Raw genomic sequence first — 27,750 nt, 5'->3', positions numbered from 1 at the left:
TTGAAAGCTCTTAGGGCCAAAGGGACATATCGGTTCCCTTTCAAATAAAAGAAACGGGCAATAGCCAAGGCACTAGTTCTTGCCACTGTTAGAGCGCACTTGCGATGGGTTGCCCAGCTCCCGTTATAGGAAAAATTAATCCCCAGATATTTGGTACTTTTGACCTGTTCAATAGGGTTTCCCTGGACTGACCAATTCTAGTTGACGAGCCAGGCCCCAGGAAGGCTACCACACAGTACATCTGGGCCCTGTGATCCCTGCCTGGCCCTGGGGAGGCTGCTGCACAGTGCAGCTGGGCCCCACGATCCTTGCTGGCCAGCCAGGCCTCAGGGAGACTGCCACATGGCTGGGTTCAGTCCAGCAATCCCCGAGGGCCACACCAAGTGACCTCAAGGGCTGTATACGGCTCTTGGGATGGAGGTTCACCACCCTTATTCTAGCATAACATTTCTTTAGCATGCTAATTTTGTATGTGTGTAAATATTTTTTATGGGGAAGCTATACTACATTAGAGAAGCACTACCATAATTTGAAGTAGTATGGTCCATGAACAGGTTCACCAATCTATGTGGTGTCTGTATGAATGAGGTGTAGGTTTCTGATCTTCATGAAACTTCATTGTTATCCTACTCTGCTGCTAGTTTCCTCTGCTGACATCTGATCACTTCATTGACATGAGCTGTCAGGTTATGGTTATGGAGCCATCAGAAACCTGTGTCTTTTCAATGCAATTTACTTTGAATATCCCCTTGTGGCTTTTGAATAACTTGCAGATGGTAGGAAATTATGGCTAAGATTTCCTTGGACACCACAGCTGGAGGTGTTCCACTGAACATTTCTGAATGCTGCACTACATGTCAAGCTGCTGCTCTGTGTGCAAATAAAATAACTGAAAGGATTACGTTAATCTGCAGACAAAAAACCCCTGAGATGGTTCTTTTCCTCCTGTCCTAACATGAAAGCAGGAATATTGGCACAATGTTAAGCTCTGACCTTCATTCACTGAAATCTTGTTCACTGTCTTGTTTAGACTAAGTGGCTTGTGTTAGCTACCTTTTCTTTCTTTGTACAAGTGACAGAGCTTAAATCAATTTCTGCAATGCAAAGAAGACAGTCTCTTGGCAGGGCCAAAGTCAAGCAGTACTTCTATGGGGTTGTTTTTTAAAAAATAATAATAATACTGCTCTGGAATTTATACAGAGACTCTCTAAATACAAACATCCCCCCTTCAAGTTTGTACATTTTGAATATTTGTTTTGTCTACAGTGTCATTGAAAACCAATTATTCCTCATAAGCTTCAAAATGTAGTAAACCCTGTATAAATTGGCTAAGTTTTGAGAATGGGAGGCATCCTGATCCAGGTTCTTATTATCCAAGATGTGGTGTGTGAAGTTGGTATGAGAGACAGCCAAGTATTCCAGATGAGACCTTGGTTCTTTGGAAAGATATATCCAGTGCTGTCTTGCTGACCTTCGTATTTTCACTCCTATAAAAAACATTTTCACTGGCCACCCTCTGTATGTAGGTCTGTTAATTCCATTCCATTCTATTATCTGGCAAAGTGGGCTTGGCACACGAAAGCTCATGCCCTGAATAAAATTTCATTAGTCTAAAAAGTGCCATTAGACTCTAAATTTGTTGTTCCTTCAGACCAACATGACTACCCACCTGGATCACTCCCATCCAAAGCTTTGTTTTAGGGATGGAGGTGTGAAGGTGTGCATGAAGTTTCACAGTTCAGTTATGTGGGCTGGTCAGTGGGGTTATCCCCATTGTCCATGCCACCAACAAACTGAAAAGGGAAGCCAGCTCATCTGTGCTTACTAAAGCTGCTATGTGGTTTCAGGCAAAGTTTACCACGAGCTGCTAGTTTCAGTATGTATTTAATTTATTTGTATATTTAAGACATTTATATGTCACTTTCCCATCCAAATAGCATTGGCCAAGGCTTGTTGTGTAAACAGCCATGTGGAAGGGTTGTTTTCTTTTTTCAAGCATAGTTCCTTGAATCTTAGGATTTCAGTGATGCAACACTACCCCTTGCAGAAACACTCCTCCTAAAAGGGGGTTCTGGCCATGTTCAAGCCAGATACATACTTCAGATTAGACTCATTGCCCATCAGTCTGTTTCAGTATAAATTGGTATTGTGCCTAGAATTTCTGTAATAAAGCCAACTGGTTCAAGGTTTTATATGTATTTGTACATTACTTGTTTCACGTAAAAATGTTTATTCTGATGTGTAGGACATGAATGTTTGAGAGGATGGGAAGCATTTTACAAGTAGGTGATTTGTTTGGGATTGTTCTGGGCTTTTAAGTGATAGGAAGCTGGCTGGTGGTTCTTCTAACTTTTTAGAGGATTTAAAATGTAATGAGAGCAGGTGTTTGAATGACAGCAATCCACACCTCAAAAGATGCTAATTAATAACCATTCTAGCACTGTCTGAAGAGAAGCCAAAATACATGAATAAGTAACATAACTGTCCTAACCAGAAGCTAAGCCTAAAAAACTGTTTGGGCTTTTTACCTTGATCCTTGGCATTTAAGACAGTTGGGATTGGTGTAGAAATTAATTCATGCCCTAGGTAAAGCTTTCTTTTCTGATGCAAGAATATCACTGATGCAGCTTTCTCTCTGCACCCCACAATTCATTATAAGGGAGAGATTAGGGTTGCCAGGACCCTGCCCTGGACCCCTCACCTCACCATTGATCAACTGGCTGGCAGGGGGACTTACTGGCATCAAAAGTACTGGCAGTGTTACTGGCAGTGTGGTTCTGTCACTTCCAGCACACACCAGAAGTGACATCATCCCATTGCCACCAACACATGATTCTCTGGTGTTTGGCAGAAATTATATGGTGAAAACTGACTTCCCAGTAAGTTTTCTCCATGCCTTGCCATTTGCCAGAGAGTGACAACCATAAGGCAGAGAGTGGTGCTTGAGGTGAGAAGACTGTAGTATCCTTTCCAGACATTATTAGGATATAAAACGTTCTGCACTGTTGCCCTCATTACCCAACTTTTATAGCACATTAATTTCCTACACCTCCAAACAATGAGGCAATACTGCAGAGGAAGGAACAAAACACACATTCTGGGTCTCTACTGTTACCCCAGTGGTGAAGGATCACAGTTTGCACGCAACTTGGATAACATCTATGAAAGATCCTAAGAAAATCTCATTCAAACATAGTTCAGGGGTGTGCACTTGGGTCTACCTGAATAAAAAAATGTACCCCAAAACAACTTTTCAGTATTTGGGGGTATATTTTGGCATTCCAAATATATTCAGGATTTTTAAGGAAAACAACAACAACAAAAATCCCAGATATATTCAGGAATTACCAGCAAACCCAATCAACAGCTGAGGGGCTGGAGCAGATTGCTCCCATCACTCAGCTGTTTTGGAGCTTTCTTCTGCAATCCCTTTAAAGAGAGGATGCTTAAAGGGATTGCAGAAGATCACCCACAAAACAGCTGAGAGGAGCACTTTCCTCGCCGGCTCACCTGGGACTCTTTTGGATTGTTCGTCTGAACTGCCAAAGAAAGCCCCAGCAGAGCCTGCAGAGAGAGTCCTCCCCACAGGATCAGCTGCTTGGTGGGCTCTGTTGGACGGTCCAGTTAAAAGGGATTTCCCAAAGAGCCCTTGCTGAGCTGCCTCTCAGCTGTTCTTTGCAGCTTTGCCGCCGCTTCCCACCCCCCCACCCTGTATTTTTTGGTTCAAGTCAATTGGAGCAAAACAAAATTGGGATTTCTGAAAAATCCCAGATCTGAATACTTTACTGTATTGGGATCTGGTTGTTTTATGTTATTTTTTAAGGAATCCTGAAATTTGTTTGCATTTAATTGAACCAAAATGAAAAACACAGAGAGAAAAAACTGCACATGTGGTTGGTTCTTTGACATGCTGTATGTGGCTCTTCGGAGCACTTTCCCCCAGGGTAGCACCCACCCATATTTCATGAAAATGGGTTTGTGGTTGACAAATGGTTCAAATTTGAAACTGCTGCCACAGAAAGGACTAGAGGACAGCCAACTTTTTAATTATTTCTTTCTTTAAAAAAAAAACATGAAAAAGGAAGGGGGGGGCTGAAAATCCAGCTACAAAGGAAAAGTATATGTTCATACAAAAATATAAGTCATAGCAGAACTACTCAGAAGTTTCTATAAAAGTGTTCCAAATATCTAAAAAGAAGTCCATGTGCAATTGCTGTCTATATGCCATGTGTTCAATTACTGCTAAAATTCTAAGGACTACCACCTTGAGATGCATGCCACATGCTGGGGATGGAAGTAAAGAGCCTGTCCTCTCCAACACCCACCCACACACCTTCTCTGCAGCCTCTTCACTCTCATCCCAGCACCAGAACAACTACCAGGAGAAGATTCAAGCTGAGAAAAAAGAATAAAACCATCACCATTGCCATGGCAGCCAGGCTGGTAAAGAGCAACCTGGCCAGAGCGGGAAGGTAGCATATTTATTTGTATTCAGGCTTGCCAGAGCTGCTTTGCCTTATACTGATGAGAAAGCAAAGAAGGGAGAGAAGGGAGGAAATAGAGGGATGAAGGCTTTTTTTTTGGAAAGAGAAGGTTCACAGCACTCCTGGCTGGCTCAGGACAGGCTTCTAGCATGGGAAGCCTGAGCACCCTTTATTTCCTTTGTGCTCTGTTGCTTTCTCCATGAGAAAAAATAGATTAGGCCACCATGAGGAATAGACATGGCCACTGTCCTTCATCAATGCTGCAAGCTTCATGCCATGAAGAGATCAAGGAAACAGCAAGAGATAGAAAGGTGCATTGGATGAATAGTGATGGGTAGAGACAACCCCACATGCTCAGAAAAGGTACTCTGGTGATTTAATGGTAATAGGTGTATATTTAATAGTAATGTTATCTAATTCATAACATGACTTCATTTGGGGATACTTAAATCCAGAGGTCGTTTTGTAGAAAAATAGGTGGTGGAGCTCATTAGCATAACTCATTAGCATATGTTGCATCCCTCACCAGCCAAAAGCAACCCAATGCAAGAAAGGAGAGCCCCAGGTGAGCGAGGCCTGCTTGGGTTGGTTATAGATCCAGCCAGCCCAAGCAGGCCTTGCTCACTTGGGGCTCACCTTGCTCACCCACCCCCAGTCAAAAGACTAGCAAGCCACCTATGATCCAAAATCACATAAGAAGTGGAGAAAGGGTGGTATGGGATTCTCCAAGGGTTAATGAGGGCTGCTGGGGGTGTGGCAAAGCTCCTGGTGGCTATTCTCCTAATCCAGGGATTGTTATGTAGCTGTACCTACTATTCAATGGACAAGGTAGGTGGGGAGGAAGAGAGGGAACCCTCAGAAAAGTTCAGGAATTGCACTCCTGTGAGCTCCTGCTGAATCTGAGGCCTGCTTAAATCTGGAAACTGATGCTATAAACAAACAAGACAGATCTTTCTACAAGACTGAGAAAAGCACCAGGTTTGCAGAAAAATCTGAAATTAAAAAATGGAGTTAGCCCACCTCACCCCACCCCTAAATAATAAGTTTAAGTTTAAGAAATCAATGCCCTCAGTGGACATTATTAGGCAACCACCACAATATTGCTGGCCTTCAAGCCTTGGTTTCTGTCTGTAAAAGAAAGGAGTCAGGGCCCTTTCCAGGACAGAAGCCACCCTACAAAAGCCAGTGTTATGTAGTGGTTAAATTTTCAGACTAGGATCTGGAGACCCACATTCATATCCCCACTCTGCCATGGAAGCTTACTGGATGACCTTGAGCTAATCACACATTCTCAGCCTAATCCATCTCACAGGATAAATAAGTAATAAATATAGCTGAAGCTGGCAGGTAATATAAAAATTGTTAGATTGATGGGTGGGAAAGAAAAAAGGAAGTATGGAAAGGTGAGTAAATCGGAGCTTCCGGGAGAAGTAAAAGAATAAATCATGTGGGGAAGGTGATACACAGGAAAGTCAGATGCCTCCAAAAGTTCTTGCATGTTTCCCATAATTGGACTTGCCTTAGTGTCCAGTGCAGCCAAGCAGCTAGAACTACATAGATTTATCCCAGGGGAGGGTTTTAGGGAAAGGAATGGAGGGAAAGCTGAAGACAGGAGTAAAAGTAGGTTGGCTGGGACAGAGAGAAGGAAACAGGAACAGGGAAAGGGCTATCAGTCTTCAGGGAAGGGGGAAAGCAATAATGGGGAAAGAAAAATTAAATCCTCCCCAGAAGGTGCTTGAGGGTCCCCCACTTTTATTTCATAGTATTGTATGTGCATATTTGGTCAGGTAACTCAAAGGGGATACAGTGGTCATACGGCTATTTTAGATTATGGCAATTGTGAATGTGGCTTTCAGCATGCTACAGAGTGAATACCATGCTTGAAGAAGAAGATATTGGATTTATATCCCGCCCTCCACTACGAAGTGTCTCATAGCGGCTCACAATCTCCTTTATCTTCCTCCCCCACAACAGACACCCTGTGAGGTGGGTGGGGCTGGAGAGGGCTCTCACAGCAGCTGCCCTTTCAAGGACAACTTTTGCCAGAGCTACGGCTGACCCAAGGCCTTGCCAGCAGGTGCAAGTGGAGGAGTGGGGAATCAAACCCGGTTCTCCCAGATAAGAGTCCGCACACTTAATCACTACACCAAACTGGCTCTCCTTCCATGTATGCTCCCCCTCTCTTCTCTCTTCATAATTTAGATAGTTAATAAAGACTTCCACTCTCATGGCAACCATAGTTTGAAGTTATATCTAAACAGGGGTTGTTTTGTAGAAAATAGGTGGTGGAGCTCATCCACGGATTGTTATGCAACTGCAATACTATTCAATGGACAAGGAGGTGGAACTCTCAGAGGGAGGAGGTGGAACTCTCAGAAAGGTTCAGGAGCTGTGCTCCTGTGAGCTCCCACTGAATCTGAGGCCTGTATCTAAATCACAATTTACGATTTATTCCTTACTGTACAACCAGGGTTCCAAATAGAGTCTGGCAACCAGTCAGAGAGGGAAGGATAAGAATGGAGGGCATGATGTTGCACCAGCTCTGCAAGATTATTCCCAGGGAATACCCAGAAGTGATGTCACCATTCTGGCATGAAGTTCTAGGATTCACCTAAAACCACAGAGTTAGGAGCAAAACCTAGAGCATAACACCAGTCCAGTTACATCATATCTGGGTATTCCCTGGGAGTGATCTTGCATTGTTGGTGCAACATCATGCCCTCCATTCTCATTCCTCCCTTTCTGGCTGATTGCCAGAGTATTTGGAACCCTGGGTTATATAGTATTTGCTGGTAGTGTATGCCTGGTATTTGCTAGAAGCAACATTGAGCTGTTGGCACAACACTGATTTTCTGGCTACTTTTCCCTCTTCTGTCTCACTGAATGGTGACAAGCAGAGGGCAGTAAAAGCTGGGAGATTGGTTTCCCCTGTTCCAGATGCTGGCTTAATTCTAGCTGGAGGGAAAAGACAAAGCAAAGTTTGTGGTTTAGGAGTCCAGACTAACAACAACAAAAGAAGACATCTTGTATGGTGTGAAAGAGGAAATCTTTCCTTAGATAGTTCCACCTGAGGGAAACAGGAAGTATGTGATCCCTTGTACCAACAAACAATCTTTATGTTTGAACAATGCTGCTGTGTAGCCACTACCTTCATTCCCAATTACACCATAAATTCAAATGTACATAAATGCTCCATCCTTTACAAAAAAGAGTAAGAATACAGTGGAAATGATCTAGCCATTAAGCATCTTTATGTTCCGTTATTTTCAATAAGAATTAAGAATGCTGCACTTTCCCATTGAAATCAATGAAATAGTGTATATAACTTTGGATGTGTTGTGCCAATGATTATTTCAGCCAGAACACTATGCCAAGAATAAAAGACATATTTGAATAGTTAAATAATATATTTACTTTATGGATCTTAGGAGTTCTAACAGGATTTGTGTTGGATTATGCATCTGATGACACTATGGAATATTTCTTATAGTAGAAGTGGTCTGTCAGTATTCTCCAGTACAGTAAGTGAAATAGTTGCTGAATATCTCAGAATGTGTTTTGGGGGAAGAATGTTTTGCCATAACTCAGCTTGACGATTGATATAATTCCTACAATGCAGGTGAATTCATGCTATGAATTAAACACATCAGATGTCTAAGAAAAGATAGTAAATTCCTGTGATTAATTTCCTGCAGTTCCCTGAAAGCCACTCCTTTGGACAAATATGTAGCTTGAACAGGATGCATTTCCTATGTAAAGCTTAAGTTGTTTAGAAAGAGATGAGAAGGTGTGCTTAAGCTTCAGGATTTCTGTTCTTGACTGTTGACATACAACTGCCAAAGGGTGATTTATTGAAAGCAACTTTCATCAGCAAAAATTTTACATGGAGACCTGAACTTGTTCAGTGTATTTCAGGATCATACATTTGTTTCCAGCATTAACAATAAGACAAACTCCCAGCCATGAACTTGTGCCTGCGTGGAATTGGGGGCATGAATTTGTGCCTGCGTGGAATTGGGGGCAGGGGGGAGCAAGGATGATTTGGAGCAATTGGGCCCAGCATTTGCAGTCAGCCAGTAAGCTCTCAAGCAGCTTTCTGTATCCTGCCCCAAAAGCTGGACCTTCATGGAAAATGGGTAGGGTATATAAACCTGGGATCTATGGCATTATATTCAGCTGAGGGCTCTCCCTTTCCCAAACTCTGGCTTCCTTAGACTCCACCACAAAACCTCCAGGAATTTCCCATCAATCTGGAGCTGGCAACTGTAGTGAGTTCTCCCTCAAAGGCCAAAATGGGCCTAGAAAGGGCCTCCTCACCATGCCTGTTAATAGGGTTGCCAAGTCCAAGAAATATCTGGGGACTTTGGGGATGGGGCCAGTAGCAAGGTTGTGACAAGCATAATTGAACTCCAAAGGAAGTTCTGGCCATCACACTTAAAGGAATTGCAGACCTTTTAAATGCCTTCACTCCACTGGAAATAATGAAGGATAAGGGAACCTTCTTTGGGGGCTCATAGAATTGGACCTCCCCCCCCCGGGTCCAATCTTTTTGAAACTTGGAGGGTGTTTTGAAGAGAGGCACTAGATGCTATGCTGCAAATGTGGTGCCTCTACCTCAAACATCAGCCCTCACAGAGCCCCAGATACGTGCAGATCAATTCACCATTATACCATATGGGAATTGGTCTCCATGGGGAATAATGGAGTGCCCAGCAGATATTTCCCTCCCCCCCCCCCCGATGACCCTGAAGTCAGTATAGCTGCAAGTCTCCAATCTAGAATCCGTGCAGTTTGTAACATCTGATTAGGCTCTGATACTTCTGTATTGGAAGATGTTCAAAACCCATGGATGATACAATATTTTGCTCCAAGGCAAAGTATTGTATGTATCAGATATTTCAAGAAAATTGTTATCCTAGGGAAAATTAGCTTCAAAAAGGGTTCCATAAAGGAATAATACAGGACCTTGCCAAATGTATACCAGGGAGAATCTCAGTAGTGGTATCCCAAAATGATATTATGGAGAGAGTGAGAGTGATCAAACAATTTTATTACATGCAAAATAAAATAAATACAAATATAAGGAACTACACTGAAATACAAAGAACTACACTGGCTGGGCCTGCGTGTGGGAGCAGGCCAGGTAGGCAGTCACCTAGAGTGCCACCTGGCTGCCTGCTCTCCCCACTCACCCCTCCCAGGCTAGCAAACACTGCCATCCCTGCTCAGCCCCCTGCCCCTGCTCCAGCACAGGTCCAGAAGGCGCTGAGCAGGGGCGGGGGGGGGGGGCGGGGTTTGATGCATTCACTCATATTGGAGGCATTTGGAGCAGCTCCAAATGCCTCCGACACGAACAAATGCACTGCACGCCGCCCCAGCCCAACCCCTTCTGGATCTGTGCTGGCACTGAGTCAGAGAGCTGGGCACCAGAGTCCCCAGTGCCAGCACTGTACACTGGGCACCAGAGAACTTAAATAACCACACATGTACACATGTGCACAGCAACAAGAGAGCACACTTATAAAAGATAAAAGGTAAAGGTAGTCCCCAGTGCAAGCACCAGTCGTTTTCAACTTTGGGGTGACATCGGGAGGGAGGAAATTGGGAAGTTTTAGGAAAGGGACATACAACTTGAAATCCTGGGCTTTAGGTCTGGAGAGGTCCAGGGGCAAACAACCAGTGGTGACTCTAGGGTGCCAATGCATAGCCGGTGCCCAAGTCAAGGCACCCCATCCCCATCTCTGGTGAGGGTGAGCACAGAGGCACAATGGCTGCACCTTATAGCATGTACTGCCAGACTGCTGTCACTCCACCTCCCCCTTCTGACGCACGAGGTGGAGTGACAGCAGCCTGGCAGCACACTCAGAGGTGCAGGCACCCTGCTGTGCTGCAGCTGAGCCCAGTTATTTCCCTCACTGCAGAGGTGAGTGTGGGTGGGAGGGCCCTAACTGGCACCCCCGCTGCGGCTGCATCCCAGGCAGCCAGCTAGGGGCTGCCTAGTGGACAGGCAAACACCCCTGCAAACACCGCTGAGGTCCAAGGAGTGGAGCAAGGAGGAAAAGCCTGCTAAGTGTAGCAGGGGTTCTCAGCAGGAAACCAAAGTTCTGACCAGCAAAGAACTGGACTAGGGATCTGAGGAAGAACTTGCTATGGCACGAGGTTCTTATTTTATGGGCAGAAGATCCCCAGGGTAAGTGGAATTCAGGACATCCTGGTTTTAGATTGAGTTAAGATTAAAGGTTTGAATCTCCCTGGTTGGTTTAAAGTTAACTGCTGTCTAGGGTGACCAGACCGTCCCGGGCTCCCGGGATTGTCCCTCCCCCGCGCCCCAAATCCCGCCTCCCGGCTTAGCTATACCGGGACCATTAAAAGTCCCGGTTTAGCTAAAATGGATCCAATGGTGAGGGCTCCACGTTACCTGCCAGCCTGCCCAGCCACTAGGGAGCAGTCTTGAAGTGGTCTGGGGGCGTGGCAGGCAGCTAGGGGCCCTCACCATTGGTCCGTGGGACGTGGCTGCCCATTCCCGCTTCCCGCGCTGTACTTTCTCTTCCTCCTACTCTGATCTGGGCTGGGCAGCAGACGAGGAGCTCGATCTGCTTTCCTTGCCCATTGCAGAGAGAGAGAGAGAGAAAGAAAGAGAGAGAAGAAAAAAGAGAGGAGAAGAAGAGGAAAACCCTACACTACAGTAAGTGTGGCCTTCCCCCCTTCCCCCCATTTGCCGAAGCCTGCTGGGCGGCTGGGCCCGCCGAGCAATCCGCGGCCTCGCCTGCCCTTCCCTGCCCTCCCCCCTCCCCCGCTCACCTGCTGGGCGGCTGGGCGCCGCGGCCCAGGCCGCCGAGCAATCCACGGCCTCGCCTACCCTTCCCTGCCCGCTTCCCCCCCCCCATGCAGGGCAGACTCGCAGCACCAAGCCTCCCTATAAGCAGCTGCTTGCCAGGCTCACGGAGCCCAGCCGCGCTGTAGCGGCCAGTTCCCAGAGCCCAGGTCGTAGAGCGCGCTTGCCGGCTGAGCCTCCCTGCAGCAGTCACTTACCAGAGCCCCAGTCCCCAGCCTGGCTTGCAGGGCCCAGCCGCGCTGTCGCGGCTGCTTTCTAGATCTCAGGCCAGGCTTGCCAGCCAAGCTCTGCTATGCTGACCACTTCCCTGGAATAGTTCCATTCCCTTTGATGCATCTCTGCTTGTGGCCTCGGGGGAGGAAAGGAAGGGGGGGAGCATTACACATTTTTTTTTAAAAAAAAAACCTTTAAGAGAGAGAGGGGGGGGGAAACCAGGGGAAAATCTCAGCTGATGACCCAGGACGGAGTAAGGTAACGGCAGCACGGAAGGGAAGGGAAAGCAGCTGAGGCGCATTCATTCCCTTCGCCTTGCTCACGGGCCCCTCTTCATGCTTGCAATTTGTGTCTTCCCCCTTTAAAACTCTTTATTTACCTCCTCCAAAATCGCGTTCCCTCAATCTCAGCCATCCTTCGTGTGTAATGAGAGCTTCCCCCCCCCCTTTGTTTTTTTGGCAGTCCTGCACTTCCGTGACTGGCTTTTTCTGCCCACCGGTCAGAATCCGTTTATCTTGTCTGTCCTTCCATCCCGGCAGCACAGAGGCTCTTGTTTTCTTTCCCCTCCCTGTTAGAAGCCTCTTTTTGACCTCGTTTTGGGATGCTGTTTTCCACCACCCTCCCACTCTTTCGGATTCCCTAGCTGACCACCCCCTCCCCCAGCTTTTTCTTATCCTTTCCACCTCCTTGGTGATCTAGCTGTCCATTTAAAATGTTTACATTCCCTTTGGTGCCACCTTCTGAGGGCAGCTTCCTGGAGCTGTCCCTTGTGTTCTGGAACTTAAAAGAGAAAGGTAATGAGGTAAATAAGCTGTTTTCTTTTTCTTTTCCCCCCAATTGGCTTAAATAGAATTTGTGCAGTCAAGCACTTAGCATAGGTGAGGTGAGTGAGGCCATCAATTATCAGTTATGTTTCCACAGCCTTTAGATGCAAATCTCCCCCCCCTTTTTGGGGGAGAGGGGTGTCTAAGTGAAGCAAATACTTAGGGCATAGTATACTCTAGATATATTCATGTCAGAGAATGAAGGTGTAGCATATTTGTTTGTTCTTGTTTGATTTCTATGAAAGGATTAGTTTTCCACCCATGACCCACAGACTATTGTTGTTTCACAGGCTGCATCCTGCTAACTTATTCTCCTGCTACTGCATAAGCACATGCTGTATAACCAACTGTAATAATTTTTCCAAAGTTACATATTTTAACAAAACAGAGGCTAAGTCAGTACCCTTTCCCCTTAAATAAGAGAGACACAGCTACTTGTGTGATTATTCAACTTGCGTGGGATTTGCGTGGGAATAAACAGTCCTTAAGGCATACCAGCCTCATGTCATATAGGGCTTTAAAGATCAATACCAGCACATTTGATTGGCCCTGGAAGGAAACTGAGAGCCAGTATAGGTGGAACAAGACTGCAGTGGTATGGTTCTTATAGAGTTGCCTAACTCCAGGTGTGGCCTGGAGAGCTCCCATCTCCAAACTATAGAGATTGGTTTCCCCTGGAAGAAATGTAGGGTTGCCAATCCCCAGTTGAGGGCAGGGGATCTCCTGGTTTGAGGACCATCCCCTGCTTCAGGGCTATGAGAAAGGGGGGAGGAGGGAAATGTCTGCTGGGCATTGTATTATGCCCTGTGGACACTGGTTCCCATAATGGAGTATAATGGGTATAATGGAGAATCGATCTATGGGTATCTGGGGCTTGGGGGCACCTGTTTTTTGAGGTAGATGCACCAAATTTTTGGCATAGCAGCTGGTGTCTCTCCTTAAACACCTCCCAGTTTCAAAAAGATTGAACCAAGGGGTCCAATTCTAAGAGCCCTAAAAGAAGGTGCTTCCATTCTCCATTACTTAAAATGGAAGGAAGGCAGTTAAAAAGAGTGCCGTCCCTTTAAATGTGATGACCAGAACTCCCTTTGGAGTTCAATTATGCTTGTCACAGCCTTGATCTTGGCTCCACCCCTAATGTCTCCTGGCTCCACCCCAAAGTCCCCAGATATTTCTTGAATTGGACTTGGCAACCCTAGGCCCCAGTGTAAGGCCCAGCACCTCGAGTTTCCTCGCGTCTTCCGGGAGGGGCTGCAGCGAATGAGCGTGGCGGAAAAGTAGCGAGTCGACCTTAGAATCAGCCTCACCCGAGAGGGAGCAAAGCAGACTTTTCAGCACAGGTGCTGTTTCAGGCAGAGGTAAGGCTTGCTGTTGCTATCTTCATGGGGAACTCCAAATCGATCAGGAAGAATGCTTTCTGGAGACCAGCCAGAGCAGTTTGCCTCTCCTCCCAGTGGGAGTACAGCCCTGCTCGGAGTTACTCCAGAGAAGCCCTGTCGAGCTGCATTACAGGACGTCACTAACTGCAGCCCGGCTGAAGTCCAGCCCGGTTAGGTCTGGACACCGCTCTTTCTGGGAAGGGCAGATCCATACAGGCAGCAGTGTTGGTCTGAAGTAGTGGAACAAAATAGGAGTCAATTCCACCTTTAAGACCAACTTCGTTTTATTCAGAACGTAAGCTTTCGTGTGCATGCACACTTCTTCAGACGCGGAATGAGGTGCAGTAAGCAGACACATATAGCTGGTGGGGTTTGGAATGCCAGGTGGTACAAAATTAAAACCCAATAGCAGAATAGTGAAATTTTACTATGTTACGTTCTGAATAAAATTAAGTTGATCTTAAAGGTGTAATTGACCCCTATTTTGTTCTGGGAAGGGAAGGAATCTTTTTCAAAGTATCTTTGTGAAGCCTTTTGAACTGTGCTATTCTATTGCTTGCATAGAAAAGCCCTCTGGAATAATTTAGTTTAGCTTAGCTTGTGGAAAGCCAGGAGTGTAGGTGCCTTCTGACCTCAGGCACACCATATGCAGGGTCCAGAATGGAGAAGGCACATGTACAGGCCAGCCATTGGAAGGACTGCAGAATGGCAGTAATATGCATGCCCCATCTAGCTGCCTATAAGAGCCACGACATGGCACTCTGCACCAGCTGGATTTCTGAATTGGTTTGGTGGGGAGAGCAATGCACAGTGCACTACAGTAGTCTAGTCTCAGTGTCACCGTGGCATGGCCAGATGAGCTGATTCAAATTCAAAAAACCTTTAATGGCATAAAATGCTGATTCAAGAGTTGGCTAGGCTGAGTTGGCTTCCCTGCCAGATATTTCTGTCTCTGTGTTAACTTCCATTAAGTTACTTCCAACTTATGGCAACCCTAAGAACTTCCTATTGTTAACAACCTTGCTCAGGTCTTGCAAGCTGAGGGCCATGGGTTTCTTCATTGAATCAACCCATCACATGCTTGGTCTTCATCTTTTCCCAGCATTATTGTCTTTAGTTGTAGATTTTTCAGGCTGTATGGCTGTGGTCTTGGCATTGTAGAACCTGATGTTTTGCCAGCATCTGTGACTGGCATCTTCAGAAGTATAACACAGAAGGCTAGAGTTCTCTCTGTGAGAAGTGAGAAGAAGATGGTAGGCAAATATTTTATAACTACTCAGGAAGGTGGGGTAGGGCTGTCGGTCACTTCCGGGTTCCTGTCCTGCATCTCGACCTGTGTTATTAGTGACAGGTTGCTTCGGCGTGCCGCTGCGCCGGCCCCCTGGGCCCCACAACGATGGGACCGATGCCACAGGGACGGGCTCGAAACACTCTATAACCCCTCAAAAGAACAGCAGTCTAGCTCGCTTCCCCCGAGCCCTGCCACTATAAGCCTCAAGGGGGCTCATTTTGCGGCATCTCCCGGCGGGAGGGTGGCACCCGCACGGGACACATATCAAATGAAAGAGGGGGCGCAGGGCTATCAGAAACAGCCGGCAGAGGGAGTCGGGAGAGCACCCCACTGGGGGATCCACACCCCGAAAGTGATGAAGGTGGCGCAGATAGAGCCAACAGAGCAAACAGGACAAAATAAATAGGCTGCATTATGCAGCACAGTTGAGAAAGTGCCTTATCCCATATACTGATGAAGTATATACAGGATTTCAGAACAAAATTGTTTCCGGCGGTGATATTTGGGGGATTTTTGGGGATGTCACAGGAAGTGCTGTGAAGTCACTTCCTGTTTCCGGCAGTGGCATTTGGGGGAAATGATGTCATTTGGGGGAAATGATGTCACAGGAAGTGATGTCACTTCCCATTTCCGGCAGGTGACGCGGGGAAATGATGTCACAGGAAGTGATGTCACTTCCTGTTTCCTGTGGTGGCATGCCGTCACCGGAAGTGACGTCACTTCCTGTTTCCGGCGGCGTGCGCGCTTCGCGCGCGCACACCCCTACCTCCCCCCCCCCCAACGTGTCCCTGGCTGGCCTTCAGACATTATGGTCACCCTACTGCTGTCATACTTTGGTGGGAGAAAGTGAGGGAAATACCTTGATTAGGCTATTGTGAACCAAATTTGCACGGGCACAAAGAGTTTGGTTGAGGCAACATGATTAACATATTTTAATTAGGTTGAGGTGAGTCATACCTGCATTGACACAAAAGTTTGGGTGTGTCAAGATAGCTCCTGAAACAGGATAGAGCATAAATTAATGACTTGGGTGCCCTTCTTGATTGAGTAAAGAAAGGAAAAAGAGGAACCAGGCATTGGTTAATAGCAACTTGCTTGGGTTGGGCAGACACCGCTGGAGTATGCCAACATATTCCAGTATTGAAACGTGTTTTGTTACTGAGAATGAAACGAACTCTTATTGAGAAGTCTTATTGTTATTGTGAGCCCTGGGCTGGGGGAGATAGCACCCTTCCTCTCTTGTCCCTGGGAATTTTCAATGTCATGGCTGAACCCAGATGCGTTTATGAAACTCCCCAGGTTTCAAGTTCCCTTGGCACTTAGTTGTTAATAGGCACCTCATTTTACAGCCTGAGTCCTAAATAAGATTGGGACCCCACTAAGCAAAGGGGTCTTGGCTGAAGACGTGGGACATCATGAGAGGAGCACAATGAAGAATTCAGTGGAGATAACTGCCCTCTTTTCATATTTCATAATGTGCCATAGCCTCTGATTCCAGACAATTTGAAAATGAATTGAATTCATTCTTTTTTTATTTATTTAGGTATTATCTTTGTTATTTGTTTTTGTTTTGGCCTGGTCTTCCCTACTGCTGCAAGGCTCAAGGCAGGTCAAAACAAAGTACAGATAACCATCAGAAAAACTATTACAGATTATTTAAAATACAAACAATACATCACAATTCAGATGGCATGCAATTCAACTTATCACCTTCTCTAAGGGTAAATTCAAGCTAGGGGAGGTGGGGAAAATAGGGTCAAAGGGAGAAGGAATCTGTCTGGCAAGGTCTATATAGCTCTCGACCAGAAGCCTCAGCCATAGTGCTGGCAGAATAGCTCTGTTTTACAAACCCTGCAAAACTGCAGTAAGTCCCACAGGGCCCAGATCTCAGCTTTCAGTTAGCTTCAAGACCAGTAGAACCTTAGAGACCAACAAGGTTTTCAGGGATGAGCTTTTGAGAGTCAAAGCTCCCTTCATAAGAAACAAGCATGAATGGAAATCTCTGAGCCTTTATATCCCAGTCAGAAGATGGGAGGGGTGTTGTAGAGAATGCTTGGAAAGGATGCAGAGTTACCATGCATACTGTAATCAGCTTGAATAGATCAGAGAGGAAATGTTTGGGGGCAGAATATTAGCATCTTTAGTGAGATAATAATCCTATGTCCCTGCCCTTGATAATGAGTATGTTCCATTAACACCATGGCAGGCAAGACAAATTTTAATTTTGCAGGGAAATGGGCTTCAACCAACTGTAAACTCCCTTGCTTTTCCATTCACACTTGAGCCACCATAATGAACAGCCTTGACAAAACATGTTATTTATCTCTGTGATGTACTCTACTGTCTCTTTAATCCATCCATTTCATTCACCTGTATTTTGAATTAGGATCATGTTCCACTATCCAACAAGTCAGGGAGGAAAGGTTAATTTGAAATCAATTTTGCCCCAGTTATCTGCAGTACTGAGAACACAGTCAATTAGTTGGTCGTCTTATTTTCTGGTAACATCTGTACAATTGGGCTCAGTTGGGGTTATTTGGTCTTGCTTTTACAGGATTTGACACTAGCATATTACCAATCTGTAAGGATTCCTTGGGCTGGATGTTCAACAAGCTGGATATGAACTATGACCTTCTCCTTGATCACTCCGAAATCAATGCCATTTATCTTGATAAGTATGAACCATGCATTAAACCCCTCTTCAATTCTTGTGACTCCTTCAAAGATGGGAAGCTTTCGAACAATGAGTGGTGCTATTGCTTTCAGAAACCTGGAGGTAAGTCAGTGGATTTTGTGCTGAAAAGACTGATGGTTAGATTCCACAACTTGATGCTAAAACCCAATTTCTAAGTGATAGTAAAAGGCAAATGCCACGTGATCAGGACTGATATGAGCCATATCTGCTTGATAATGAGTGATACAGTTTTAATAAGGCTGGAGGATTAAAGTTGATGGATCTCTCCAAGTATCACAGTAAGGCATGCTAGAACTCCATATACATGCAAAGATCATTCTAAGCCAAGTAGGGTCGGCCCTAGCTAGTATTTGGATGGGAGAACTCCAAGAAATACCAGGGTCATGATGTAGAAGCAGACAATGGCAAAGTGCCTCTGAATGTCTCTTGTCTTGAAAATCCTGTGAGGTCATCATAATTCAACTGTGACATTATGGCAAAAAAAAAAAGAGAGAGAGAGAGAACTACATTGCGTGCTTATCCTCCAGTGTAAAAGTCCAAGTGCTCAGTATCTAAAAGTTTTGGCCTGGATTACAGAACAGGTCTGGAAGCAGGTGCTCCTTCTACTGTTTTGAGGACCTGGTCATGGCCACCTCTTATTTTCATAGTCCCTGCTTTTGTCCTTTTCCAATTTAATGAGCTCCTGCAGTCCCAATGCACTTTTACATGAGGTGACGATAGGTCAGCAGCAGAAGTAGAGGTATGGCCAGTGTTTTTTGATCTTCCTCTTAGTCCTTTCTATCCTAGCAGGATTTCATCAGCAGAAGCTATGAAAAAGAGCCTGACAGTGGAGCTATGACCAAATCTGAGGTGACCTGAATTTTAGGAATAGCTCTTTTTTTAGGTGACTGCAGGGTTAGGCATTATCTTGAAAGAGTTTGTGCAATACATAGCTGTAGGTTATTGCGTGCCACCTTCCCCACCATTTCTCTCTCCAACAGTGGTATGAGGAAGAGTCTGAATAAAAATTTTGGGGAGGGCGTCATAGAAAACCCAACCAGACAATCGTCAATGTCTAAAAAGACAAGCTCTTCAAAACTCACTTTCCTCTCTGATTCTTATGTTCTTTTCCTCTCTTCCTCGGCTTCCTGAAGTCCCTTTATTCATCTCATATTTTGTTAGCTCTCCTCTTTCCCAGTCAGTTTTCTTCTTCTAAGCTTGGCAAGTTTTTTTTAATTTGTCGCTCTTATAAGATCCTCTGCCATTCTTTATTTCTTCCGCAAACTTTCTGCATCCTTCCACATTCAAACTCCTTTCTCACTTCTCTCCTTCCCTCTTTGAATTTTGCCTCTTCAGTCTTGGTTTCAGTATTTTCTTTTTATTTCCAATAGTCTTGCTCAAAATGCAAAACTTCATTTTTAAGCTAGAACCCCCCTCATTTTCAGGACATATCCCTGGGAAGATATGTAGTAGTTACAGTGCTGCAGAGTGGCTAGAAGCATATAAAGAATACATTTCTACTGCCACAGGCTATACCCACAGGGTGTAATGAACAGGTAGTTTTAAACTCAGCATCTCTGAGTTAAGCAGCGCCCAGAGGAAAGGCGGTGTTGGATGGAAGAGAGGAACAGACCAGAATGCACCAACAAGTAGAGGATTTCTCTGGCATTATCGTATCTGCATCTTATCTTTCCTCAAAACCAGCTTCTGGAAAATTTTCACTTTTTGTTTGTTTTTATTTTTCAAATGTTTTTGTATCTCTGCTTATACCTGGCCTTGGAATCTCTCTCCAACCCAAGGGTCTATTGTGTACGTATAACAATTAAAACCAACCAACCATGATTAAATATAAAGGAAGCAATCCAATAAAGTGTGCTTACATCCCATTAAAATCATATAATCATACTGATAAAGGCTGAAAATGTCTTCCCACATCTTGGAACACCTGTCATCCTTTAGAGTTCACAGAAACTAACATCTTCCCTATAATATGGTGGGTTCCATGCATAGAAGAGGCGAAGTGGTAGTGAAACATCAGCTCTTTATTAGATACGGCATTACGGTAGGTTGCACTTCAAGAATGGTAAACGGGGCCAACTATATACCTCAGGGTTCCCGTGTAAACACGTTATTGGATCATTCAAACCAGCAGGGGGTCTGTGATTGGTACAGGGCAGCAGGGATTTGGATCCTGCTGCCCATTGTTCCCAAATCCCCAAGCTCCATTCGAATGGCTCCAATGAGTCAGGCAGGAACACCCAATTCAGTCCTCACTTGAATCTACATACACAACACTCCCCAAATTAGCCTTACTTCTGTTGGATCTTTGCTGAAGTTAAAGCATTTGGTCCCACTGGGAGGAATGGAGAGCCTTTCATTTCTGTACAGGGTATGTGATCCTGCAAATACTTCAGTGAGTCATAGATGGATACATTGGTATATGCAGAGAGAAGCCTTTATGTCATATCTGCATAATGCCCATGGTCTAGAACTCAGTGACTGTAAAATACATTTGCAGTTCCCTTACATGGGAGCTTCCTCATTCAGTTTACTGAACTGCAGCATGTGCTCTCTGAAACCTGGATCATTACATGATTTGCAATGAGAATCTCGGAATGGGTTGCATTGCTATTAGCTTATTGGTTATGCTATTGCTTATAATGTGGAAATTAGTCTATTAGCAAGCAGTAAATTATCATTCTGGCTTTAGATCAGGTTGATGAAGGGAAGGAAAAACTGTTTAACAACCAAAATGGCCCCCAAACACTATTTTTAAGCATAGCGTGTTGTGAATTTTTTAATTAGTAAAGCTAATGACATACATTTGTTCTGCAGTACAGTAGAAGCATATGCAGTTTGCTCGTTCCCAGGTGTGCAATAGAGTACATTGCCTGTCAATTGTGAAGCTAATCATTAGAGAATCTGTCCCTTACCATCTGGAAACTCACTCTCATATATTATGTTTTAGGTCTCCCTTGCCAGAATGAGATGAACAGAATTCAAAAGCTGGGCAAGGGGAAGGGCCTTATGGGTAAGTTCAGTTATTTGCCACTAATTTAAACCACTAATTAAGGCTTCTGTCATTACTGTGACGTTACGTGCCACAATAATTTCCCATTTTGATAGTAAGGGAAATACCGCCTTCTGTTGTATGTCTGCTACTTCATGAAGTCATAGAAATAATGGAATATACTAATGGTGTTTCATGATAACAGTGTAGCAGGTAACATTATACATAATTATACTTCAATGAATCTTGACTCAGATCACAGAGTTCAACTGTTCAAAAAAAATCTAAATCCGAATCTGAACTGTAGGAAATAGATTGTTTCAATATTTTCTTTTTAAAAAAAAAATCTAAATTGCACTTTGAAATGTATTGTAATGATAGAAATATTAGGGCAGTATTAACATGTATATTATATCTTTTGATATTAGATTTGATTCACTGGCTGCCCTTCCCTGCAAATGGGGTTCAGGGCATCTTACAACAATGAATGTACAATAAGTGATTTTAAATTAAAACCAACATTAAAACCAAGTCCAGATTTAAAAAACAAAAACAAAAAACCAGTTCCCATTACAAGATGGTGGGAAAAAATTACAGCTCCTGAGCCTCCTGGGGGAGGAGAGTGTGAGAATGCCAGACTGTACACTGTCCCATAGTGGTCCTCAACCTGTCTGGTGGAAAGGCAGTAAATCCTGCAGGGCACAAATGTTCTCTGGCAGAGTGTTCCACCAGGTGGGAGCCAAGGCCGAAAAAGTCCTGGCCCTAGTTGAGGACAGCTGGATCTCTCTTGGGCTGGGAACCACCAGTAATTCCCTGAGCACAATGCTTTTCCATGGGTATACTGAGAGAGGCAGTCCTGAAGGTATGTAGATCCCTGACTACTATGGGTCTTAAAGGTCAGGACCAAAATCTTTAACTTGATCCAGTGTTCCACTGGATGCCAGTGCAGCTTGCACAGCACAGGTTGAATATGTGCCCTCTGAGGGGTCCCCATGAGGACCTGGGTGACTGCATTCTGGATCAGCTACAGCTTCTGGGTCCAATGCAAGGGTAGGCCTACATACAGAGAATTACAGTAATCTATCCTGGAGGTGATCATTGCATGGGTTACAGTGGCTAGGTCAGGTTGGGATAAATAGGGAGCCAGCTGTCTAACCTGGCACAATTGGAAAAAACACCAGCTTGGCCAGCCTTCATGACCTGAACCTCCACAGACAGGATGGCATCCACAGTCACACCAGACTCCTGATGGTAGATGCCAGTGTTAAGGGCAAACCGTCAAGAATCGGGAGATGGTACCCCAGCCACAGCACCTCTGTCTTACATGCCACTCAACCATGGCCTTCAGACCCTTGGCTAAATTTACGGGAGTGGCATTAGGTCAGCCACCCATCAACAACGGTAGCTGGGTGTCCCCCACATATTGATGGCACCCCCAGCCTGAAACTCATGCTGGAACTCATACTGATCACACCCCAGCTCAGAGGGAGGTATTTATGAGTTTCCTGCATTGTGTAGGGGGATAGACTAGATGACCTTGGAGGTACCTTTCTATTCTATGATTCCATGCCAGCTTGGTGAGGGGGCACATATAGATGTTAAACAACATCAGGGAGAGGAGTGCTCCTTGAGGAACCCCACATTCCAGCGACTACCTTGGAGATACTGCCCCTCCCAGCACCACCCTCTATCCCTGATCATGGAGAAATTAAGTAAACTACTGTCAGGCTACCCCACAGATTGCAACGTCACAAGGCAGTGAGTCAGCGGTTAACTGTGTTGAATGCTGCTGTCAGGGCAAGAAGTATCAGAAGTGCCAAATTGCCTCAATCCAGCTGCCTTTGGAGATCGTCCATGAAGGCAACCAGTGCCATCTCCATTCTGTGGCCAAGGTGGAATCTGGATTGAAATGGGCCCAGCACCGATGTGTCATCAAGAAATTTCTGGAGCTGCGTAGCCATCGCTCACTAAATTACCTTACCAAGGAATGGAAGGTTTGAAATTAGGCAGTAATTAGTTAGATCTGTAGGATCTAAGTTAGGTCAGGTTAGGTTTTTCTTAAAGCAGGACAACCACTGCCTCCTTCAGCCCCTCTGGGAGACAGACTGAGATTATTGTCCAGGAAACCTGGTAGCCTCTCACCACTGGCTTTCACCAACCATGAGGGACATGGATCTAAGAGGCAAGCGATCATCCTAGCAGTACCCAGAACCCTGACAACATCGGCTTGGGAGAGCCAGCTGAAAGTTTTGGATTCAGTATCAAGAACTGAATCCAAATATGAGCAAGGGGCCTCCAGTTCACATACTGTATCAAGGTTGTGGTGGAGCGAGAAGTTTTTGTATGCAAAAATGCTCGCAAATGCCTCACAGCTTATGGCCTGTTTCCATTATTCTGGGTCCTTTCTGAGAGGGGCGCAAAAGACCTAATTATCCTAAATAATTGTGTGGGGCAAGAGGTAGCAGACGCATATGAAGACTGCATATAATTCTTTCTTTGTGGCTTTTACCACTATCTCATACAATTTCCTAAGCATCCTATAAGATGCTCTTGAGGCTTCGTCATGAGCTTGCCATGAAATTCTCTCCAGTCGTCTGAGTTCCTGTTTCATCCCCCTAAATTCGATAATATACCAGGAATGGAGAGGATGTCAGGGGCAATTTCACTGATGGCTTCAGAGAGCCAAAAGTTTCAGTCTTCTATCAGCAGAAATCACCGGAGGGCATTGGTTCCTGGAGAGTATTCTGAAATCTAATCGGATCCATTAGTCTCCATGGGTGAGCATAAATTCACTTACTGATGTTTAGCAACCATCCCAATACTGCTAGCCTTCAAGCCTTGGTTTCTGTCAGTAAAAGATGGAGCCCTTTCCAGGATTGTTTTGGCCTTTGAGGGAGGACTCATTATGTACAAGGCCAGCAGCAACCACCGGGTAATTAGGCTGAGGCTGTGTGACTTCCATGATTCACCAAGACCCAGCTGTTCACTACTTTTAAACAGCAGCCACCTTACAGAAAACAGTGTTGCATTAGTGCTTAGAATTTCAGGCTAGAATTTGGGAGACTCAGGATCAAATCCCCACTCTGCCACGGAAGCTTGCTGGGTGACCTTTGGGCAGTCATACAGACTCAGCCTAATCTATCTCACACAGTAATAAATAATAAATATAACCCAAACTAGTGGGGCATATAAAAAGTTGGTTTGACCATAGGTGGAGAGTTCCATGATTCACCAAGGTCTAACTGCTGGCTGTTAGCAGCCACCCCACCCCCCACAAAAAAGCCAGTGTGATTTAGTCATTAAGAGTTTCACATTTGGATATGGGACACCCAGGTTCAAATCCCTACTCTGATATGGAAGCTCCTTGATGGGTTTGGGCCAGTTACGCACTGTCAGCCTAACATACCTCAGAGAGTTGCTGTGAGGATAAAATGGAGGAGGGGAGAATGATATAGGCTGCTTTGGGTCCCTATTGGGAATAAAGATGGGATTTAAATGAAACAAAAAATAAATACAGCTGAAAATAGGGATGCAGACAAAAAGGTAGATTGGTTGGTGGATTGGAGAGAAGGAAGCAGGGGAAGAGATGAAGATGTGGAGGCTGCCAGGAGAAGGAAAAAGGGGAAACAGTGGATGCTGCCAGGAGGAGGGAAAGAGGAAATAGTGTGGGGAGAGGCATACAGGGGGAAGTGAGGTACCTCCTGCAAGTCTTAGCAGTTTCTCCTCCATGCTACAGGTCTGGTGACCAGCACCACACAATTCAGCCATAGTTTTCCCAGAAAGAGTCTAGAGATAGGCATATGGATCTACTCAAGCCAAAAAAGATCTTACAAGTATTTTGGCGGTGGATTTTTGCATCCCAAATGTGCTCTTTGCAGCACAGCAGTTCCCGAGACTCACTTCTCTTGCAGCCCGGTTTAAACCAGACTGCAGAAGTGAAAACAGCCAGGATTAAATGTGCCCATGGGGAGCAGATTGTTCCCTGCCGGCTCAGCTTTGCACTGGCTTCTTTTGCAGCCCAATTTAAACAAGGCTGCAAGAGAAGCCAAGCCAGCTCCAGGATTGGGCTGGCTTTTTTTTTTCAATCAATATTTTTCTTCTCGGGTCTATTGGAGCCAGGAAAAAATCAGGATTTCCAAAAAATTCCTGAATCCAAATACTGTACCAGTATTGAGAGCTGGGATTTTTCAGAAATCCTGATTTTTTTTGGGGGGGGGGGGCAGTGTCCGATAGACCCAAACTAGAAAATACTGACTAAAAAATTATTGTACACCCCTAGAAGAGGCTGTCGGAGGGAGGGAAGAAGGGAAAGTTGAGGACAGGAGTAACAATAATGATAGGTTGGCTGGTCAGTGGGAAGCAGAGCAGGAAGCATGAAAAGAGTAGAGCAGGGATGGCCAACAGTAGCTCTCCAGATGTTTTTGCCTACAACTCCCATCAGCCCCAGCCATTGGCCATGCTGGCTGGGGTTGATGGGAGTTGTAGGCAAAAAACATCTGGAGAGCTACCGTTGGCCACCCCTGGAGTAGAGGATATGGGGGTTGTCAGGGAAGGGAAACAGGGAAAAGTGTGGGAGAGGGAAATGATATATCCCCTGCAAGTGAATACTGTAGAAATATGATTATATCACTCTAAAATGGCAATACTGTAGGATGAAAGTAATGGAAGCAGAAAGAGAACACTTTCACCCCACCCCCATTTCCATTCAATACTTGTAGAATCGATAAAGACTTTAGCACTAAGCACTTTTTTAGATCTCCAGTACAATTTCTTCATTTGCATAGCCCCGCACCCTTCTTGATGCTGCAGTGTGGACAGGACCTTGGAAATCAGCTTTTGTACAAGTCCATGATTACAATTGCTATGAAATGTGTCTAAAGTCATCAAATTATTTCAGAGACTTCCAAGTAATCTCTGGCTGCATTTAGATGTCATAAGAAAAATTTGTTTTATGGTGGCTATAAACTGGGTTGTTTCTGTGTTTGTGCACACACATCCCCCAATCACACACACACAGCATGACTGAACATTTCTTGGTTTCAAAAGTTATGAATCAAACTCCAGTTTGCTGAGACATCTCAATTCAGCCATCTGGGCAAACTGGTGTTTTTCTCCTCTTTTTAATGTTGCTGGGTTTATTTATTATTTACTTATTTTATTTAGAACAGTTCAGTGTAACCTTTCTACCCAATTTGGGATTCCAAAGACAGAAACATTAAAATATTTCAGTTATTACAAAGTGTGTGTGTGTGTGTGCATGTAAACAGTCTATATAACATAATATAAACACATGAATAGCATACAAACGCACTGACAGGGAGGAGGGCTAATAGAAGTTAATGAGGGAACCCCAAGCAACATTAAAAAGTCTTCATCTGCAGGGAAAAGATAATGAGCTTTTTCACACAGCCTAAGTATTCCAGTATGGCAGCTGGTCAGTTACTGAACAGTAATGGGTTTCTGCTGGCATTTCAGACAGACCCGATTCAGTAACTGGCTGCTACCGGAATACTGTTACCTTTTCACACAGTCCCATGGCTGTCCTGAGGCGTTATTAACAAAGAGCAGCTTCTTTCAGTTTTCAACCCCTCCTTCTGGGTTGAAATCGCTATGGGAGGCTGTGTGAAATGTCCTGTAGTGATTCCAGGAGTGCCATTTTATATATTGCCTCCTGTGGCAGTGAATTCCACATGTTAATCACCCTTTGGGTGAAGAAGTACTTCCTTTTATCCGTTTTAACCTGTCTGCTCAGCAATTTCATCGAATGCCCACGAGTTCTTGTATTGTGAGAAAGGGAGAAAAGTACCTCTTTCTCTACTTTCTCCATCCCATGCATTATCTTGTAAACCTCTATCATGTCACCTTGCAGTCGACGTTTCTCCAAGCTAAAGAGTCCCAAGCGTTTCAACCTTTCTTCATAGGGAAAGTGTTCCAGCCCTTTGATATATAATTTTGAAATTAATTTTTCGTAGTCTCCAAGCAGAACTTTTTCCATTTGTTTGCTCTTTTCTTATTCCTTCAGTTTTAATATCATTCTCCACCAAGCTCTTTATTTGTTGCATTTGAAACCAATCACATTTATTATTCAGCTCTTCAGCAGTTTTCAATTCTATTTTGCCACTTTGTATTTTTAATAGTTGATTATATGACAGCCACTTTTCTTCACCCGTCTCCGCTGTTATTTTTATCACTTCGGCTGGCACTATCCATAACGCTTTTCTCTCATCTCCATATTTCTTATATTTCATCCATGTATTTAGCAAGCTGTTTCTTATATAATGGTGAGAGAAAAAGCCGTCTATCTTTTCCCCCATAATACATACAAGTGTGCCAGCCAAATTTATTTCCATGACCTTCCAATGCTAAGAGTTTTTTGTTTAACAACATTATCCAGTCTTTTATCCATACTAAGCAAACTGCTTCATGATATAATTTAAAGTCTGGTAATTGACATCCGCCTCTCTCTTTTGCATCTGTTAAAATTTTCATTTTAATTCTTAGTTTCTTCCCCGTCCACACAAACTCTGAAATTTTTCTTTGCCATCTATTAAGTTGTTTACTGTCTTTCACAATCGGAATAGTTTGAAACAAATACATTATTCTTGGTAGAATATTCATTTTAATTGCGGCTATTCTACCCAATAGTGACAAATTAAGTTTATTTCACTTTAACATATCTTCATCCATTTTATGCCATAGTTTCTCATAATTATTTTTGAACAAATCAATATTCTTCATTGTTATCTCCACACCCAAATATTTTACCTTGGAGTTAACTTCACAGCTCATTAGTCTCTGCAATTCTTGTTGCTTATTTATTTGCATATTTTACATAGAAGTTTTGATTTTTCTTTATTAATACAAAGTCCCGCCAACTCCCCATATTCTTGTATTTTGGCTAACAACAAAGGTGTGACTTATATGTTGTTAAACAAATGGACTAAATTCACCACAAAAAAGAAAGGCAACGTTTCATTGGATTAAAAAGCAAAATTGTAATATGGTTTGTTTACAAGAAGTGCATATCAAACAAAAGGATT

General features: G+C 44.4%; 1 protein-coding gene across 1 annotated transcript in view; it reads left to right on the top strand.

The window, feature by feature from the left end:
* Positions 1 to 27,750, top strand: part of SPOCK1 (SPARC (osteonectin), cwcv and kazal like domains proteoglycan 1) — a 975,317-nt gene that overhangs the window by 938,159 nt on the left and 9,408 nt on the right. Inside the window, exons 8-9 of the mRNA XM_060240415.1 lie at positions 17,581 to 17,802; positions 20,669 to 20,731. Of these exons, the coding sequence (XP_060096398.1) occupies positions 17,581 to 17,802; positions 20,669 to 20,731 (285 nt within the window). The remainder of the gene's footprint in view (positions 1 to 17,580; positions 17,803 to 20,668; positions 20,732 to 27,750) is intronic.

This window comes from Heteronotia binoei, chromosome 5 (genome assembly GCF_032191835.1).
Source record: "Heteronotia binoei isolate CCM8104 ecotype False Entrance Well chromosome 5, APGP_CSIRO_Hbin_v1, whole genome shotgun sequence".
In the NCBI taxonomy this organism is placed as follows: domain Eukaryota; kingdom Metazoa; phylum Chordata; class Lepidosauria; order Squamata; family Gekkonidae; genus Heteronotia; species Heteronotia binoei.
This window is presented reverse-complemented; position numbering and strand designations above follow the sequence as displayed.